The sequence below is a fragment of the Mytilus galloprovincialis genome, unplaced genomic scaffold (genome assembly GCF_965363235.1).
Source record: "Mytilus galloprovincialis unplaced genomic scaffold, xbMytGall1.hap1.1 HAP1_SCAFFOLD_261, whole genome shotgun sequence".
NCBI lineage: Eukaryota > Metazoa > Mollusca > Bivalvia > Mytilida > Mytilidae > Mytilus > Mytilus galloprovincialis.
In genome coordinates this window covers 1-19,157 of record NW_027468180.1, presented here as the reverse complement: position 1 = coordinate 19,157, position 19,157 = coordinate 1, and the positions used below count along the sequence as shown (strand labels likewise).

General features: G+C 31.9%; 2 protein-coding genes across 2 annotated transcripts; one reads left to right on the top strand and one right to left on the bottom strand.

Annotated features, from left to right (window-relative positions):
* Nucleotides 1-268: 268 nt before the first annotated feature.
* Nucleotides 269-5,533, bottom strand: LOC143061267 (mitogen-activated protein kinase kinase kinase 15-like; the record flags this gene model as incomplete). Its single annotated transcript, XM_076233708.1, has 3 exons — nt 5,281-5,533; nt 951-1,097; nt 269-491 (listed from the first exon to the last, which is right to left on the bottom strand). Coding segments are annotated over exons 1-3 (411 nt in total), but the record flags the coding sequence as incomplete, so codon positions are not given.
* A 5,544-nt stretch (nt 5,534-11,077) lies between these two features.
* On the top strand, nt 11,078-18,957 carry LOC143061268 (homogentisate 1,2-dioxygenase-like). The gene is made up of 5 exons (XM_076233709.1): nt 11,078-11,154; nt 14,646-14,729; nt 15,432-15,626; nt 16,789-16,848; nt 18,841-18,957. Exons 1-5 carry the CDS (start codon nt 11,140-11,142, stop codon nt 18,934-18,936), a joined length of 450 nt encoding a protein of 149 aa, XP_076089824.1. The 5' UTR covers nt 11,078-11,139; the 3' UTR covers nt 18,937-18,957.
* The last annotated feature ends 200 nt before the right edge of the window (nt 18,958-19,157 follow it).

The following is a 19,157-nucleotide window of genomic DNA, read 5'->3' as shown; positions in this document are numbered from 1 at the left end:
ACAAAAAGAGTGCTATACTAACTTACTTTCAATAAACCCTTTCAAACTGGGATATGTTCATGATGGCTCACCTGCTTGGACATGTTGAAACCAAAAATAACAAACAGAAAAACTGATAATTTCTCTCAAACTACAGGAAATGATGTGTGCATAAAGGGTCAAAATTACTTGTCAAGTATTCCTAACTCTGGCTTGTATCTCAAATTTTAATGACATTCAACTGGAAAGAAAATTCTACAGTTTGGACACACCCACTTCTGAAACTGACCTTAAGTGATAGAGACTGTTCCACATCAGTGTCATAAAATAGGACAATGTTATGTTTCATGCCCATACTCTGTCGTACACCAATATGATAAAATAAAGCTGACTGTTGCACTGGTATCGTCATATCCACGACCACAACATCAGCATTGTAAAACTCTTCTAACACTGAGGTACTGCCAAAATCTAACTTCTTAAATGGAACATGCTCTAAGCTAGCTTCAACACTGAAAAATAAAGCATATAAGGACTAGAATTGGTATAAAGTTGGTATTTCTAGGGAGGCCAAACAATTCTTGTGATCTGTTTCCTACATATTCTAAATTTTATGCCTACCTTATAATAAATTTATGGATTTTTTTTTATTAAGAACTGTTCAAATCAATACATTTCTGTTGAAGTATAGAGCATGTAGAGTATTTTCCTACATACCGGTAATCTAAATGACTTTCCTGTGTTGTGTTCGCCCTGTATTTACAACAGCAGACATAACATTTGGAGTACAATTATCATACTCAGACTCAGAATTCAACCAATCAAAATACTGGATTTAGTGTTTCAAGCCCAAACTTGATTGTACAATGTCACATGACACTGAGTTAACTTTTATGACTAATAGCCATGCAGAATGGTTTACCCTCCTCCCCTCCCCTATATTACATATTAGATGTTAATTATACACTTACCTTTTGCAAACCTTTTCTAAGACACATAAGGCTGCCCTTCTTGGGGAATCGATTGCCCCTAGGTTTGTTGTAGCTGTTACAGACTGTCTATCCACATTGGGTGTGGTTTTACCCCAACTGTCAAGCACACAAACTACCTTCATCTTCCTGAAATTTAATATAATAGTGAGAGGTTTAGCCAGCTATGTATAAAACCAGGTTTAATCCACCATTTTTTTACATAAGAAAATATGTGTACCAAGTCAGTAATATGACAGTTGATATATCCATTCATTAGATGTGTTTGAGCTTTGAACTTGCCATTTGCTTAGGGTCTTTCCGTTTTGAATTTTCCTATTTTCCTATTTTCCTATTTTTGTTGTTTACTTCTTATAAACTGAAGGTAAAAATTGCTTTTTCCTAATGAAATATGTGTGACTTTAAAAAAGTACATTTCGACTTAAAGTATTATTTTTTAGTTCTATTCCCAAACTGCGAAAATTGACCTTTTTACTATGTGTACAAGTTCACAAAAATACACAAACAGTACAGTCTTCACGATGAACTGTTAAATCAACAGGCCCTTAGCTCATTTTTCGAAAAATTTTAGTTAGATTCTGTTGGCCTGTAAATATGATTTTTACAGGCCCAAGAGCAATATTACAAGCCTGGGCTGCCAGGGCTGTGTAACTTACATAAACATAATAAAGAACAATAGAAACATGCAATTTCCAGTACCATCTTACTTTCAACATTCAGAGAACATAAAAAACGGTAAAACCTACCTCATAAGATTTTTTGATTCCAATTAACTTAAAGATCGTGAAGATATGAGTGTTTTTTTATGTTTCAACAGAACTTTATCCTTAAAGTTGGTCGATAAAGATTTCAAGATGAATAACATTAAGGTGTGATTTAGACAATTCATTAACACCATTGTGACCATAGCACCTCTTTTATCTATTGAAATGTCAACTTCCTAGATCCACCTCCTTTATAACATGTATAAGATTGGGAATAATGAAATGGGGAATGTGTCAGACAACAACCTTACCAAAGAGCAGAAAATCATGTTTATGTTTGATATTCATTCAAAATGTTACATTACTATAACATTTGTCTTGCACTTTAAATGTCTTTGGAGTCTTTTGTGTTGTGTGGTTGTTTTATTGTATTGTATAACTTCATCTATCTTACATGTTGAAGACAGCAGGAAGATCAGTAAAGGGGAGGGGATTGGAAAAGCTCCTTAAAGTTAAAGCACATAATTTTAATTCAGTGATTTTTTGGTTAAAACATTTTTTTGGTACAATTTTTTATCTGATTTTGAAGTCACCTCCCTCTTTTGAGGCAAACATGATTGATGAGCCCCTTTTCAAAACTCATTGACCAATCACTGGCACTGTCTGATGAACGTTTTGTCAATCTTTTTATGAATACATGTACATGTATGTTAATCAAAATATTTGTAAGGCCAAATAAAAAAGTATGTGTGGTTCCAGTTACATCTGAAAAAAAGTTAGGGTAGGTAGGTAGGGATTTTTTTTATTTTATGTTTTTTTTTTTACATTGAGTCTATGGGAGCAACATTCTAACTTTAACAGTGCTTAATGAAAAAAGACAATAAAATCTTTAGGGTAGGCTATTTTTGAGGCGAAAAAGTATGGAAGGTAGGGTTACTGGAACCACACATATATTTTTATTTGGCCTAATCCTCATAATCATTGATAAAAGATTAAAAAGAGACAATGTATCCTTAAAGGAAAACCTTACAATTTTTTAAAAACAAAATATGCATATATACATGATATATGTACTACATTTTTTGTACACGTACAAATGCACCTCTATACTATATTTGAATTTTTGCCATCATTAGTGCAATGTAATTGGGTTGACAAAATCTTTGGGTCATTTAACTTTGAAAAATAAAAGAAATATGATTGCAATCTTAACTTCACTGTTTATAATTACAGTGTCTAGTTCCAACTGAATGCACACATTCTAGTATATATATGTTACAGTAAATAGGTGAAATTAGGAATTACACGTAATTACTAAACATTTCAGTAAATACCTGTAATCACTAGTATATTTAGTAATTACATGTATTTACTAGTTGTTTCAGTGATTACAGGTATTTACTGATTTTTTTTGTCATTTTTACAGCTATTTACTAACTTGATATTTTTGTTTAAAAATTAAAGACATAATTCAAGATATCAAATAAGAAAGTAAGGGGTAGGAATTTTTAGGGCTTACTTAAGTATCAAGGAGTATAAGGCACATTAAAAGTGCATACTCTTCAGTGTTTGTGAATTGAAACTGGAAAATGGTTGTTTTATAAGTTTTAAAACTCCCTAAAAATCATTTCGAGCATGCAAGACAATGATATCAATCCAAAATTGAGAAAAACATTTTTGAGAAATTTATAGACAACTTAGCCAGCTATTATGGTAAACTTGGTTAAATGATCTTGATAATTCTTAAAATCTCATAATTTTGTTATATTAAAATCTCCATCAGGCATACTCTGCATATCAACTTGGCCAATAACATGAGTTAAATTCCTTTTACAAAATAGGTTTAACTACGACTTCTTTTGTCACACATTTGCGATGAAGCTGACATTCTTCACAAACAAATTTATACAAATTGATGGCGTTAAAAGTCACATTTTCATATTTCCGTGTTTTTATGAGTTCTTCAAGACCTTCAAACTTAAACTTGTATACCTCCAACAAAATTTTATCATCGTTTCTTCCTGTATAAGAATGATCTTTTTGTGGATTGAAAAAGTCAACTAAATGGTCCATCCCTTTTGTTTTACTTTAAATGTTGACATTCTTTTCCTTTTCATCGAGCCTGCGTTTTTTGTCGAAAAAACGAGACATAGCGAACCAACCTAATAATTCAGTCGCCAGCGGCGTCCACAAATATTCGCTCTGTGGTTAAATTTTTTAAATTTTGATAAGTTTCTCAAATTATCCTGGATTTCTACCAAACTTGAACAGAAGCTTCAGTTGTTTATGATCAAAAGATAAATTTCAAGAAGTAAATCAGTTCGCGAAATCTTATTTTCCCTGGTAGTCCTTGAAGAAAATCTACTGGTCCTCACTATTAATTCTATTGAAAAATACTAAAACTGTGTCAGTCCTATGCAAAATTTTGGTGATAAAATCCTGAAGACTGACACTTTTCGCGAACTCTTGTAAATTTTGTAGAAATAAAATCAAGTTTTTCCGTATTTTACTTATAAAGGGACTTAGTTTTTATGCCAGTTAACATTACATTCACACTGTGGTTAAATTGTTTTAAATTTTAATAACTTTCTCAAAATATCCTGGATTTCTACCAAAATTGGATAGAAGCTTGTTTATGATCATAAGATAATATCTAGAAATAAAGTTTGTAAAAATAACTATGCTTTTTCGTATATTACTTATTTAAACAGACTATTTTTTTCCAGTTAACATAACATACACTCTGCAGTTACAGTTTAGATTTCATAAACCATCCTGAATTTTTAACAAATTTTGATAGACAGAACTAGTCAAAAGATAGTATTTAGAGGAAAATTATAAATATTTTTTTCCCCTTTTTTTGTTGGGCCTGCGACTCACTGCAAAAGTAGGCGAGACACTGGGTTCTGCAAAACCCTTAAAATTTTGATAGCTGAATACTCACTGATTTTTTTATTAGTATTACCATAACTTTTGATCAGTTGACCATATTACAACATTGTTTTAACAGTTAGTAAATAGGTGTAAAAATTCATTTTAAAATCAGTAATTACTGGTAATTACTGGGCAGTTCTAGGAATTACTTGTATTTACTAAGTGCATCGGTAATTACATGTAATTCCTAAATTTTAGTAATTACATGTAATTCCTAATTTCACCTATTTACTGTAACATATATATAACCTATATTGTGATTTTTGAAGTGCATGTAAACAATTGTTCTTTGAGGTTATTATATCAACAACAACAATATAAATATGTTTATATAACACAAAAGACGCTAATAAATGTCAATGCAGAATCTATAACCAATTGTTACAATTATGCCAAATGTCATTGTCCTTATTAAAACATAAACATGATCCTAAAACATAAACATGATTCCATGATCAATAAATACAGTCTTGGTGTCAGAAATGTAAACAAAATACCATGTTAAGTTTGATTTAAACTCAACATCAGTCGCAGCTGGTCGATAAAGTAAACAAACTTTGCAAGAAAAAAACTTATTGTTTACTTTATAGTTATCTATCTTCTTAGGGTGTCAAGTTAAATTAGATAATTATTCATTTTGTATTCTTCAGAAAAAAAGATTAAAAATTCCCTACCTGTTACATGTATGTAACATCTTCAAATCTTTATTTGCCATCTTCACAAACTATCTATTTCAAGTCTATTTAATATTGAATATTGCCCTCACATTAATAAGACATTTCTTAGAATTGCTATGTAGTAATTAGAGATAGGTTTATAATTGAGAATATGATCAAGGGACACAACTCTAGCCTATGCAAGTATCTCTTGTCACACATATTTTTGCAGTCAACAGTAGTCTTTTGTTAAAGGCATCCAATTATAGCACTCTGTCATTAAATCTAAACGATGATGATGTAATCTATCAGTATATTGGTTAACCCAACATCATGTGTGCTTATAGATAAACATCCCATCACACATGATATATCTAGACTGCATGTTCTTAATTATAGAAAATTATATTTTGTTTCTATTTGCTCATGTTACCCATTTTCCTCAACTCTGAACTGTTTTTATTAAAAATAAAACAATTTTATACATGTAGGAATATATTTTACTTCAGACTTTGCAAAAATAAAACATTTCAGGTCCTACAACAATTAACTAGAAGTGATCAAAAGTAGTAGTAGTAGTAGTAGTAGTAGTAGTGGGTTTAAAAATGTATGGCAGACAACAAGTACTACAAGAGATAGAGGCCTATAAATACATTGTATTAATGTTCGATGCTTATGTTTTTACCAGTTTAAACTAGGATGAAACTTGAAAAAACAGCAGGACAGGAGTTTTGAGTAAAAAAATAAGGCAGGATGACAATTTATGTAAAAAAAGTCAGGATAAACTGATAAAAAAAGTAGCCCCCCTCCCCCAAAAAAAGGGAACAACCATTAAACTTCAAAGGGGTACGTTTTTTTTGTCTGAGTCAGACAATTTTTTTTTGCACACAGTGTGAACAATTTTATTTAGTTTTTCGTCACTATCATGACTATCAATGAAATTTTTTTCTTCAAAATTTTAAAACTGTAAGCTACATGTATGTGGAAAATCTGGATCTCCATATTTTTTAGAGTTATCTGCATGGTCACAAATATTTTTTTTTTCATTAAATTGGGGATAACAATATTTGTAAAGGAAAAAAACCTACCCCCCCCCCCCCTTCCCTTTTAAAGTTGTTACTTTATCAATTGCTATTTTGACTGTGACCTTTGAAATATTGACCTTTTATTTTGATCCCCTTTTTATGTCCAATTTAGACCTCTTTTCAATTCGTTGTCATACAAACTATTTCATGAATACTACCATTTTATAGCCTTTTAACGATGCTTGGGCATAAAACTCCCAAAAAAAAATCAATATATGTTGATACATGTACATGTCTTTTTTGTTTGTCTGACAGGTAGGTACACGTCAAACAACAGCTACTGGACTTGAACTTTTTATTTTTTATGAACCTGGTTCAAGAGAAATACTACAATGTAACATGACTATACAGCATTAATTATCAATTTTCTAAATTGATGTTTTGATTTCAATAAAATGAAATTTTTTTAATTTAGATATTTAGATATATCCCAATATTCTCTTTAGTTTGTCATTTGTATGTAAAAGTTTTATGTACAGGATTGTTCTATGCAGCATACTTTTTTTTTTTTAATTTGTTGTTTTGATAACAATAAAATGAAATTTTCTAAATTTAGATATAATCCAATATTCTCTTTAGTTTGTCATTTGTATGTAAAAGTTTCATGTACAGGATTGTTCTACGCAGCATAATTTTTTTTTTTAATTTGATGTTTTGATAACAATAAAATGAAATTTTCTAAATTTAGATATTCCAATTACATATGTACTCCGTTACATGTACATATACATATATATGATATGAAAATGTAACAAAATATAGATTATAGCGTTTTAGAAGCTTGTCTAATTAGATCTGCACCAGTTCAAACATCACCTGAATAATTTATGAACATGCACAATAGATATAGCATGATCATAAAGATTATAAGCCTTGGTATATTTTAGTCAATGAATTTGATCAACTGAATGGAAAAGATAATTGCACATTTATCACAAGCAATATATATCTATGATGGTAAAAGTAATTCTAGCTTTTTTATTAGATTAAAAGAAGTGAAGATCTAATTCTGTAAACCTAAATATACTATAATTACATGAAATATGATGCATACAGCTGTATATATATAAAAAGAATATGATGGAATAAATTGGAACGAGATACATTTGGATACACATTTTTTTCTCAACATTTGCTCAAAGCCATTTAGCATCATGAGTATTTGATGTATTTGATAATTTCTAAAATGACTTTTTTTTTACAGATTTTGTTAAAGATGTTATGCTATAATTAAAAATAATCAATTTTAAAATTCCTGGTTGACAAATGCAAAAATATACATCTTATTATCTTATGTGGTGAGAATACTGAAACACGTACAGAAACACAAGGGTTATCACACTTAGGAATTATAGGGAAATGTAACTTCTTGTAGGCAGCCAGCTTTAGGGCCCTTTATAGCTTGCTGTTACAATGTAGGTGTAAGCCAAGGCTCTCTGTTGAAGAACGTACTTTGTCCTATAATGGTTTACTTTTACAAATTGTGATTTGGATGGAGAGTTGTCTCATTGGCACTTATACCACATCTTCTTATATATCAAGACAAACATGGAGAAATAGGATTAAGACCCAACATTGAAACTTCAGGGAGAAGTGAAGCTCCAACAGGAAGAAGAGGCTCTCAAGAGCCTGAATTGCTCACCTGTAATATTTTGCTTAAATACTTCATCAATGATTATTTTAGCTTTTCAATATATATATAGTGTTTACAGTTAATCTTTATCTGTAATAATATAACTGAAAACTGCAAAATTTCCTTATAATCATCAATTCAGGGGCAATAACTTAAAATTCAGATACCCTTTGCACAAAAATAGACCCAGAACAATGTGAAAGACAGGGATATTGGTTTTTCTCCTTTCAGTCACCTTGCTTTTGATATCTAAATGGACTTTCCAATAAAATAAATTAGTTGCTAGATTTATTCACCTGAAAAACTTTCAAAATAAGGGAAATATGAATTTTTATTATTTTTCAGGGCAAAACAATAGCAATTTTTGGTAACTTAGTTTTCCAGAAGTAAATAAGTTTCTAGATTGATCCCTCTGAAAATCAGCATCTTCAAGGGATGAAATTAACAAACAATTGGATATTCAAAAACTTTGAACTTAAAAATGTAAAAACTACACATTATATCAGTGTTCTCCCCAGGCCTTTTAGCATCATGGTAATGTGATGCTTTAATCTTAAATGTGATGCTATTTGAAGTTGTCTTAATAGATTATATTATGGATGTGATGCTATAACTTTTAGAAACAATTTCCCCTGTTTACCAGAATGCTTAATAAAATATCTGGGGAGAACACTGATTATACATTTGTACTTACATTTACTCTTTATATTTGTACATGTACCCCGTAAATCCATAAATACTTTTTTGGGAGACAGCAAAATTAAATCCCATTTGGAGTATTATTATTTTTTCCAGACTCCATTTTGAAAAAAGGGGGTTTCAACCAAAAGAACATCATAAAATGTTCAGATCCTTTAGAAAAAAAAAATGACAAAAAATATAATTAAAAAAAACGGGGTGTTCAAAACCATAGAGCACCCCTGGCTATGTAAATGTTGACCCATTTAGCGGATAAACCCCAACATTTTTTATGCAAAACAGAATATACACCTTAAATATCTCTATTTGTATGTTTGTTTTGTTAAATTCCTCTCTTATCTGTTTGGTTAGAGAGCTGTGAGAGTACAATGGAATCTGTGCAACTCATACATGTGATTCTTCCGGCGGGAGTCAAAATCTCCCGCTATTAAGCCCCTCTTCCGTCCCTCCCGTTAAAATTTGAAATCTTCCGTCTTTTGAAAATGTCAACCTCTAAAAAATTTCGTAGACAGAGAAAAAGTCTGAGAAACACGAAATTGATATCGGGAAAGTCTGAGAAAAACGGAAGTTTCCTTTAACTGTTTTGATGTCAAAAGGTAAATAGCCTCAAGTTATCTATGAAGGTGTTAAGGATTAGACTGTATATACAGCAATAAAAGAGTATTGGCAATTACCTGGTGATCAACTTGCAAGTTTAAGACACATGGTTTGATGATTAAAAGTGAAATACTGACAATGGATTAATTTAAGTTGTATAAATAACGACTTTGATGTGATGCTGTTAAAAACATTGAACAGTTATATTACTTAACCTCAAGACAAATGTCTTAATGATCTCAAATATGATATGTATGCCTACTACACTTGTTGCAAAGCTGACTATGGTGACCCAAATGACTTGACCACACATATGGAGACAGCAAACCCACCAGAAAGCTCACAACTCTATCAATTCAACACCACTGTTCAGTAGTGGTACCAAAATTGACAATGTAGCTTAAGCAGAGATACTTTTTACCAACTATATATGATGGCTGATCACTTTATCATGAACTTTATATATAATAAATAAATATTTATCTATCAAGTAAAAATGGCTATGGAGTTAAAGAATCATTAACAAAAAAGGAAAATATGCAGTTTAAACACCAAAAAACCATTGCGTACGTCGATAAAAATGTCGATAAAAAATCTCCAGTTTTGAGGCCCAAACTCCAGCTGAAAATTTCCAAATCTCCAGTTGTGGCTTGAAAACTCTGTCACATGTCTGGCAACTTAGTAACCTGGGTTATTTTTGTTCTTCGTTGTTTGTGATCGGTGTATTTTTGCTATTGTGATCAATTTTTCTACAGTATTTTTTATATATATATTTTCGTGATCCGTGATCATCGAAATTTATTTTCTGTGAATTGTGATGAGCCACCACGCCTCCTCCCCAAATCATGAGCTTTAATGAAGATGTGTCACTAATGTATGTAAAACAATATTTAAAAAACAATTCCCTCCTCAACAAAAAAGGGAGTGCTAGGACAAGGGTAAGTCTGTTATTATATTGGAAGAAGTCAAGAACTAGGGTAGAACCTCCTGGACACTCAGCGAGCAACAAACAAAATTTGTACAATAATATTGGCCAAAAAAAATAAATTCTGCCAAAAATTTTGAAGTCATTGACACAGCAATGCAAAAGGCATTGTTGTTTGATGCAAATAGTTTAAATGTTGCAGATTCTGAAATAGCGATTCACCTTATCGCTATTAGTCCGCCATTACTGGACATCACACAAGTTCCCATAAAAATTTGACATCATTATTCAAAATATCTGAAGCCAAAATGCAAAAATGATTGTTGTATGACGTCAATAATTCAAACAAGATAGATTCTTGGGTCAACCGGGAAAAGCAATAAGGTGTATAAGGTTGAATACATGTATATCCCATATTGCCATTATTGGTGATTGGTTCCTTTATTTTTGTGCTTATACATCTTGTCTTCTGTATATCATATTACTGTCATGATGGTTTGTAGCAACGACTTCCAAAGCTATCATTTGGCTATTAGTTCAGAAAATTGGAATGCATATATATCATTATACATCATTTTACATGCAGTGCATAGACCCAGACAATGCACGTTATTTTTCCAATATTGAGAATGCAATCATAAAAATTTACCTGATTCAGTTGAATACAATAATAAAACTGTTGTCAAGACAGCTGTTATTTGATCACCAGTGGATGCTTCTTTAGTAAAAGTAGCATTTTTCTTCAGTAACTAAAATTGTTTCAGCCCAAGAAACTAAAAGGTGAAGGTCATGAAGATAATTTAAATTTCTCTGACTTTAACATTATAAATAAGGGTAAGTCTAGAGTATATTCGAAATTATATCGAATTAATTCAATAAAACGTTTGACGAAAGGTAATTTTGCAAAGGAAGCATTTAAAAGATCAAGATCTTTCAACATGAGCCTGCAAAAGGTAAACAAGACTGTAATTTGTAAAATTACACGAAATTTTACACGAATTATTTGTCGACACGGTGTATCATGTGTATTGCAAGTGTTTTGAATTAGTAAAAATGACACTCATAAGCTGTCATTGCTGTTATTTGTAATAAACGACATAAACACCTTCATACGTGGTGACCTTGACATATTTGTCAATAACTTGTAAAAAAAGGTTTTAAACACAAATTTTTAAATGAATCTTTATCTAAGGAAACCAGAATTTGTTTTATCAAAGCAAAACAATCTTTGTGATATAGATTAAAGTTTAGAAATAGTGATTCCCAACCAACAGTTCTATCTACTAAATGTGGGTGTGTCACACACAACATTTTGATTGGTCATCAGTTTTGCATTCATCTTCTGAACATGTGCTTAGTACTACTTAAACTAGAAATTTACTTATGCATTTTTATGAATGATTTGAAAAATATAAAATTTATTATAGAAACGGCAACCCAAACTAGGTAAAAACAAAAAAACATCTTCAGGGTGCAATCAATAGTTTTTTCTATGATGTCACATTCTGAGGGGGTCTCATTGGGGGTTCTGATCCCGGATCCTGCTTACTGTTTTGTCAAATTCCCGTATCCTGCTTATACTATGTATGTAAGGAATTCTCATTTTTTTCAATTTCCCGTGGCCCACTAGACATCATTTCCCGTTTTCACAACACAATAATTCGACTTTCACTTGTCACTCTTACAAAAAATATGCAATCCTGCGTCAAGCTCAATAGACCCCAATGAGACCCACTCTGAGGGACCATGCATAAGTGACCCTTAGTGGTGGACTGATTCATAAAGATACTTGTATAAAACTAGATATCACTGGAATCAGAATGTTAAAATTGAGAAAGGAAATGGGGAATGTGTCAGAGCGACAACAACCCAACCATAGAGCAGACAACAGCTGAAGGCCACCAATGTGTCTTCAATGTAGTGAGAGGGGTTAAACATGTTTATGAGATTCTCTAGTTTATAATGAAATAAAAAAAATGTGTACTTTTAATATATTAAAAAAATTCCATCCAATGAACATGGGGGAAAAAAGGTCTAATTTGAACATAAAAAAACTTGAAACCAGGTCATGTGCACACCCATGAAGACATGATCCATGCACATTTTACATAATCAAAACTGTATGAAATTTGTAGGTTTTTACCTCAGCCTTTAAAAAAAATCTTGTTTCAGGATACTGTCTTCTGCTCCGAAAGAGCTACAGTGGCTGCAAATAAGTTTTCAATTTTCACTGATAAAAAAACAGGATGTTTACAGTGTTGTCTCCCCTCAAAACATGTATATTTAATATTATTTTTTAAATTATTTCAATCATTCAACCTGTTTTAATTTAAAGCTAATTAACTAATTTTTACAATCAATTATACAAAAAACATGATACTTTTTCATCAATTGAGTAAATAAACAAGGGTTTCCTTCCATGATTATTTTGAGAGGGGATAGGACCTTTATCGGGACACCGGAATCAGGTGTTTTTAAGCTCTGGATTTTGGGATTGACCCTTTCGGGATCGGAGAATTCTTTTTTTCGGATTTCGAGATGTCCGTATTTACTTTAATTAAATTTCGGGACCTCGGGATTTCGTGTGTTTAAGCCCTGGATTTCGGGATCAGGACCCCTCCTATCCCCCCTCTATTTTAGTCGGGGAATATCATCTTCCAAGTTTCTGGTCTTTTATACAAAACTGTTTATAGCACCCTCAGGTCATTACAGTAGAGAGGGGGCAGGACTTTTTTCGGGACGTCGGGATCGGCTGTTTTTAAGCTCAGGATTTCGAGATTGGTCCTTTCGAGATCTGGGATTTTTTTTTCTGAATTTTGGGATGTCAGGATTTTTTTTTTTTTTTTTTATTTGGGACCTCAGAATCATGTTTTTAAGCCCAGGATTTCCGGATCAGGACACCTCCGACCTCCCCCCCTCAGTAGAAATTAAGCCTTAAATTTACAGAGGGTGGTATTGCCGAACAAAGATAGAATTTCTTGTCAAATGCATTAACGGTAATTTTAAGTTTGTGACAAAAAAATGTACACATCTCTTAGATTATATTTTTTTTTACTGACTTTAACAAATCAGGTTAAATATTTTCCCTAAATATTGGTAACAATATTTATTTGAAACCTCTAACGAATCACGATTAGGATATTTTGACAAATCATGGTAACTTTTAACCAATTTGATGCTAACAGTCGCAGAAAATGATTGTTACAAGCCTGACGATAAAGGTAATTGCTACCCTCTTTATACATGTTACAGTCTTTTCCGTACGATATCAAAAGGTCATTTTTCAGCTATAGTTAGTGTCACATTGTTTTAACCATATCACTACTTGTCAAAAAAACCTAAGTGTGATTCATCAGAGCTCTCAAATAATTGTCCTTTACTGTTATTTTTGGAAAAATTTAACAATGATAAGTCAAAATCAGTGGACATTTTTTATCATTCTATAAAAAAAACTATATTTTTAATCATCCACTTAAAGTTACTGTTAACGTCATTTGTCCAGATTTTTAACTGTTATTCTTCATGAAGGTACCCTCATAAGAACTCTGTGTCATGGGTTTTTGTAAGTCTACATTAATTACATGTAATTGGATGGCAGGCAGATCTTTGAAAGCTAAACTGTAACACAGGATTGTTTTTTGGAATTACAAGCATGTTAAGAAAATTAGTAAAACAGCATGTTTTCAAATGGATTTATTATAGGGATCATTGTTACAATTAGTTATTGTGGCTTTATTATTATTAATTGGATACCAATGCAAGGATTTTCGGCGCTCCCTTGACACTATTTGCGAGTATGGTCTTGAGGAAACGATGATAGTCCGTCGGAAGGGGACGATAAATGGCTGACCTGTGTTAAGAGAGAGCCATATCTCTTGCACGTTAAAGACACCCTTGTAGATTTCTAAAAAGAGCAGGCCAATGCCGCTACAAGGCAGCACTCGCACACGCAAATTGGAAAGGGATTAATATAAGTTGCAAAACTTGTTTCCCAATCCACTATAATTAAATATGTTTAAACTAAGGTTTTAATGGGTACTGGGGAACCACAAATTTAAATGTTCAATGTCTTACAAATGTTCTAATGGAATGTATTCAGACTTTGCCATTATTAAATATCCGCAAAAATGAAACTTTTTCTCAATAAAAGAAAAAAGGTGTCCTATGTCCAGAAAATATATTAATCCACAATATAGGAATCATTGTTATGATTTATAATATAGCAGTAATTATGTTTGTATTTGAAAAAAAGGAAAATCACAAAAATACTGAAGTCCTTGGAAAAAGTCCCTGATCAAATAGAAAAATCAAAAGCTCAAACACATCAAACTAATGGATAACAACTGTCATATTCCTGACTTAGTATGAACCTTATCTCTTTAAAATATTGAATTCACATCATTAAAGTTATTACTGAGGCTGATTATTGATCTTTGTGTTGTAGGATAAGTTACAGTATATGTCAGGATTTGGTAATGAATTTACCAGTGAAGATCCCAGATGTCCAGGTGCTCTACCACAAGGACAGGTATTGTATTGGTTGTTGTATACAAGTTAAACACATGAAACAAAACTAATAAAGATCAAGCCATTTTCTTTTTACTGGTCAGTGACTATAAGTTTGAATTTTTGATGGAGCTACATGTACAATGTATTTCAATAGGTCAGAGGAATGTATCACCTTGGAACATTTTCACCTGTACATGTGGTATTAGTGCCAATGAGACAACTCTCCATCCTAGTCACAATTTGTAAAAGAAAAACCATTATACCGGGTAGGTCAAAGTATAGTTTTTTCAACACAGAGCCTTTCTTCAACACATAGCCTTGGCTCATACCAAGCTATAAAGGGCCCAAAAAAAATTACTACTGGTATGTGTCAAACCATTCAAAATGGAAAACCAATGGTCTAATCTATATAACAAAAAGAAACAGTTATGAAGCACATCCACAAACATCTACTGAACATCAAAAACTTGACTAAGGACAGGTGCAAACAAATGCATCAGGTTTAATCATTTTAATAAGTACCAACCTATTGAAAATTGATCATAAGATGCAGACATTGAAATCAACATCAGATTTGCCAAATTTGAATTTTCATTGAGAGATGCGGAAAATGGAATCAGTATTAGCTTTGCCAAATTTTAACTATTAGTTAACTTGCAGACAAATTTCATCAGAGACTTTTATTAATATATATTTCTTATTTTAATTGTATATTTTTCAGAATAACCCACAGAAATGTAAATATGGACTGTATGCTGAACAGCTATCTGGTACTGCCTTCACTGCACCAAGGGAAAGTAATGAAAGGAGCTGGCTTTACCGTATCAGACCTTCCGTGAAACATAATCCATTCAAACCAATTGATAATGGTCTGTTTACTAATGATTGGGACAAAGTTAAACCAAACCCAAACCAGGTAAGTTAAAAAATCTCCTTAGATTCTACCAATGTAATTGAAATTAAAACTCTGCGCTCGCTCACTTTTGTATGCCTTCACAGCAACCAAGCGTAGACATTGAGCTCATCGTGTGAGTTAATGGTTTAAGCATATTGTAGCTTCAATAGACATTCAAAAAGACTGTAAATCAATGGCCAACAGTCAAGTAAAGTTTGGTTTGATACTTTCAAGTAGCTATTTTTTTTACTGGTTTATCATGCAAATGATTAAGAAAATTCTCATATGATGTCTTTAAAACACTGTAAATTTCATGATTTAAAAATTGCTCTGGATAGGTTTTGCAAAAAATAAAGAATCACATTTATATTTTGACAGCATTTTTCGAGGTTGTTTGTTTCCTGTAATTACATGTATTATAATCAGTGGCAGATCCAGAACTTTTCATAAGGGGGGGGCCTGCTGACTGACCTAAGGGGGGCCTCTCCAGCCATGCTTCAGTGATTCCCTCTATAATCAACCAAATTTTTCCCATAAAAGGGGGAGCCCGGGCCCCTCAGGCCCCCCTGGATCCGCCTATGATAATTAATATCTCCTATTGTTTTCCCCATGCTTGTGTTGATAAAATATTCACTTTTGTCTGGTTCAAGTGTTAAGTAAAAGTTTGGCTCATAATGATTATCAATTATTTTAATGCAATAATGGAATTCTCATGTTTTCATATATTAGACTCCAATCTTAATTGACTAGGATTGTCAGTTTTCCTATTGAAGGTTGGTGGTTTTCCCATGGCACTCCCACTTCCTCCACCAATAAAAACTGGCTGTCACAAAATAGCCTAAAAGTTGATTTTAAGGAGGTAGACCTAGGTTAAGGGAAATAACTCTTAAAATCATCAGTACGTTTGTGTCAACCATTTTCATAAATATATTCTAAGCTTCTAGGTTACATAGATTATTTCCAATCTGTTTCAGGTAAATGCTTAAAAAACATTGATGAAACTTGACTTTAACAAACACATAACTGATTTAAAGAGTTGTCTCCCTGAACAAAGGTCTACCACCTTAAAGTAGCATAAAAAACACAAACAATCAATCAATCTTCATACATAAAATATTTTTCTGAAGAAGTGAAACAATTGTATATTTTCATTCTAATCCAGTTACTTATAAAACTATTTCAGATGAGATGGAAACCATTCGATATAACAAAAGCAAGCCAGAAGAAAGTGGATTTTGTTCAGGTTGGTATTAAACCATTGCAAATTAAATTTTTACGTAATCTTATTATTCGCAAGAAAATTACATTTATGAGTTAATAAGAAAACTGGATTATTTATTGAATCCAACACCAAACAAGTAACAAAGCATTTATAGTAAAGATCTGAAATCAGCTCAATGAAATCATTGAGAAGTTTACTATTAACCAATTATTTAAAATAAAATTATTTTTACAGAGTTATCTCCCTGTATTGTTATGTACCATCTTAAACTGTCTAAATGATGATTTTACTTAAAAATATAACAGTACCACCAACTAAAGTAATGTTATGAACTAGACAATTGATTTGCTATAGAAGCTTTTATAGATTGAAATTTTAGAGCGTGAGATGCAATTTGTATAATCCCTTCTTTCGTATGTGTTATGTTTTTATAATGGAAACATTTATAAGAGGGAAGTATTGCTTGTTACTGTCAGGCGTCAAATTTATCAAAAGTCAGAGGTCTGAAATAATTATCGTTACTGTTATTGTTGGAAAAAATTTAGTGTGAATTATCAAAATCAGCCATTTTTTATTATGCCCCACCTACGATAGTAGAGGGGCATTATTTTTTCTGGTCTGTGCTTCCGTCCGTGCGTCCGCTTCAGGTTAAAGTTTTTGGTCAAGGTAGTTTTTGATGAAGTTGAAGTCCAATCAACTTGAAACTTAGTACACATGTTCCTAATGATATGATCTTTCTACTTTTAATGCCAAATTATAGTTTTGACCCCAATTTCATGGTCCACTGAACATAGAAAATGATACTGTGGATTCATTTATTTTCGTGGGTATCAATTTTCGTGGATAGAGAAAAAAAGACGTTTCGTGGTATATGTATATTCGTGGATCGCTGATTACAAAAAAAATATTCAGATACGTAATTCGTGGATTTTTTTTTGATTTAGTAGATCATTTAACCTCCCTGGTTTGATCAATAATAAAACAAACAAAAAAGAAGGAATTCATTGAAAAAGTTTTGAATTGTCAAAATCCTCGCTTGGGCAATTTAGGTTAAAGTGTTCATTGAAAACTTCTATTACAATAATGGACAAAGACAACTAATTATTTGTTTGTTTTACAATTTATAGATACTTGTCGGAATTCTATAAGGCAATCAAAACTTTATGATTGAAAGCTCATTTTCCTAATCACGATACAATAAACAGTCATAAAAGTAAAAGGTGTGAAAATAAATGTTCCTGTCATAAACAATATTACCTACGGGCAATATCCCCGTACTTAATCCTATTGATTTTCTATCACTAGTAAACCAAACTATGACACGGTAATTAACAAGTTGCAGTTATTTTCCATGAACAGTTTTAATCAATTTTAAAAAGTAAATTATCACTGATATTCGATATATTAATTATTGATTTAATAAAAATACTTGTATCTTCTTTTAATAAAAAAACATGTGTTATGTTACAATGTTTATCGCTATTCAACACTATACTAGAACTGCATAACATAACTGGAAATAAACATCCGACTCCATACATTTTTATCGGGATTATTCTTCGTTGAATTCTTAAATTCGTGGTTCGCTGTGACCCTCGAAACCCACGAAAATTGGTATACCACGAATAAAAATGAATCCACAGTAGTGCGAAGTTCAGGTTAAAGTTTTTGGTCGAGGTAGTTTTTGATGAAGTTAAAGTTACATCAACTTGAAACTTAGTACACATGTTCACTATGATATGATCTTTCTAATTTTAATTCCAAATTAAAGTTTTGACCCCAATTTCACAGTCCACTGAACATAGAAAATGATAGTGCGAGTGGGGCATCCATGTACTATGAACACATTCTTTTTTAATCATCTATAAGAAATTGTACATTTTATCGTCATGCACCAAAAATAACTGTTTACGTCACTTGGCATGTATTTATTGTTATGTGTCATAGAGGGACCCCCATTACTACCCTCTTTTAACCTATCATCATCATCATCTATCAATGATCTGTTTACAGGGTATGGCTACAGTTTGTGGAGCAGGAGACACCAGAGGAAGACATGGACTGGGTATATATATTTACACCTGTAACACATCAATGGATAATAAGTAAGTAAACATACTTATCTTACCTCCTATACATTTCTAGGAATGTGATTGTTTAAAAGCACCCTCATGGAGACCGTGTATATTCAATATTAGGTTAGTAGGGAGGCGGGGCTTATCTCATACACAGTTAGTAGTGGTGTTACGTCCCTTTATAAAAACAAAACGGTACTGAGAAAAAATCGTAAAGGTTTTAACAGACGAAGAATTGATGATTAAGATTGAAAT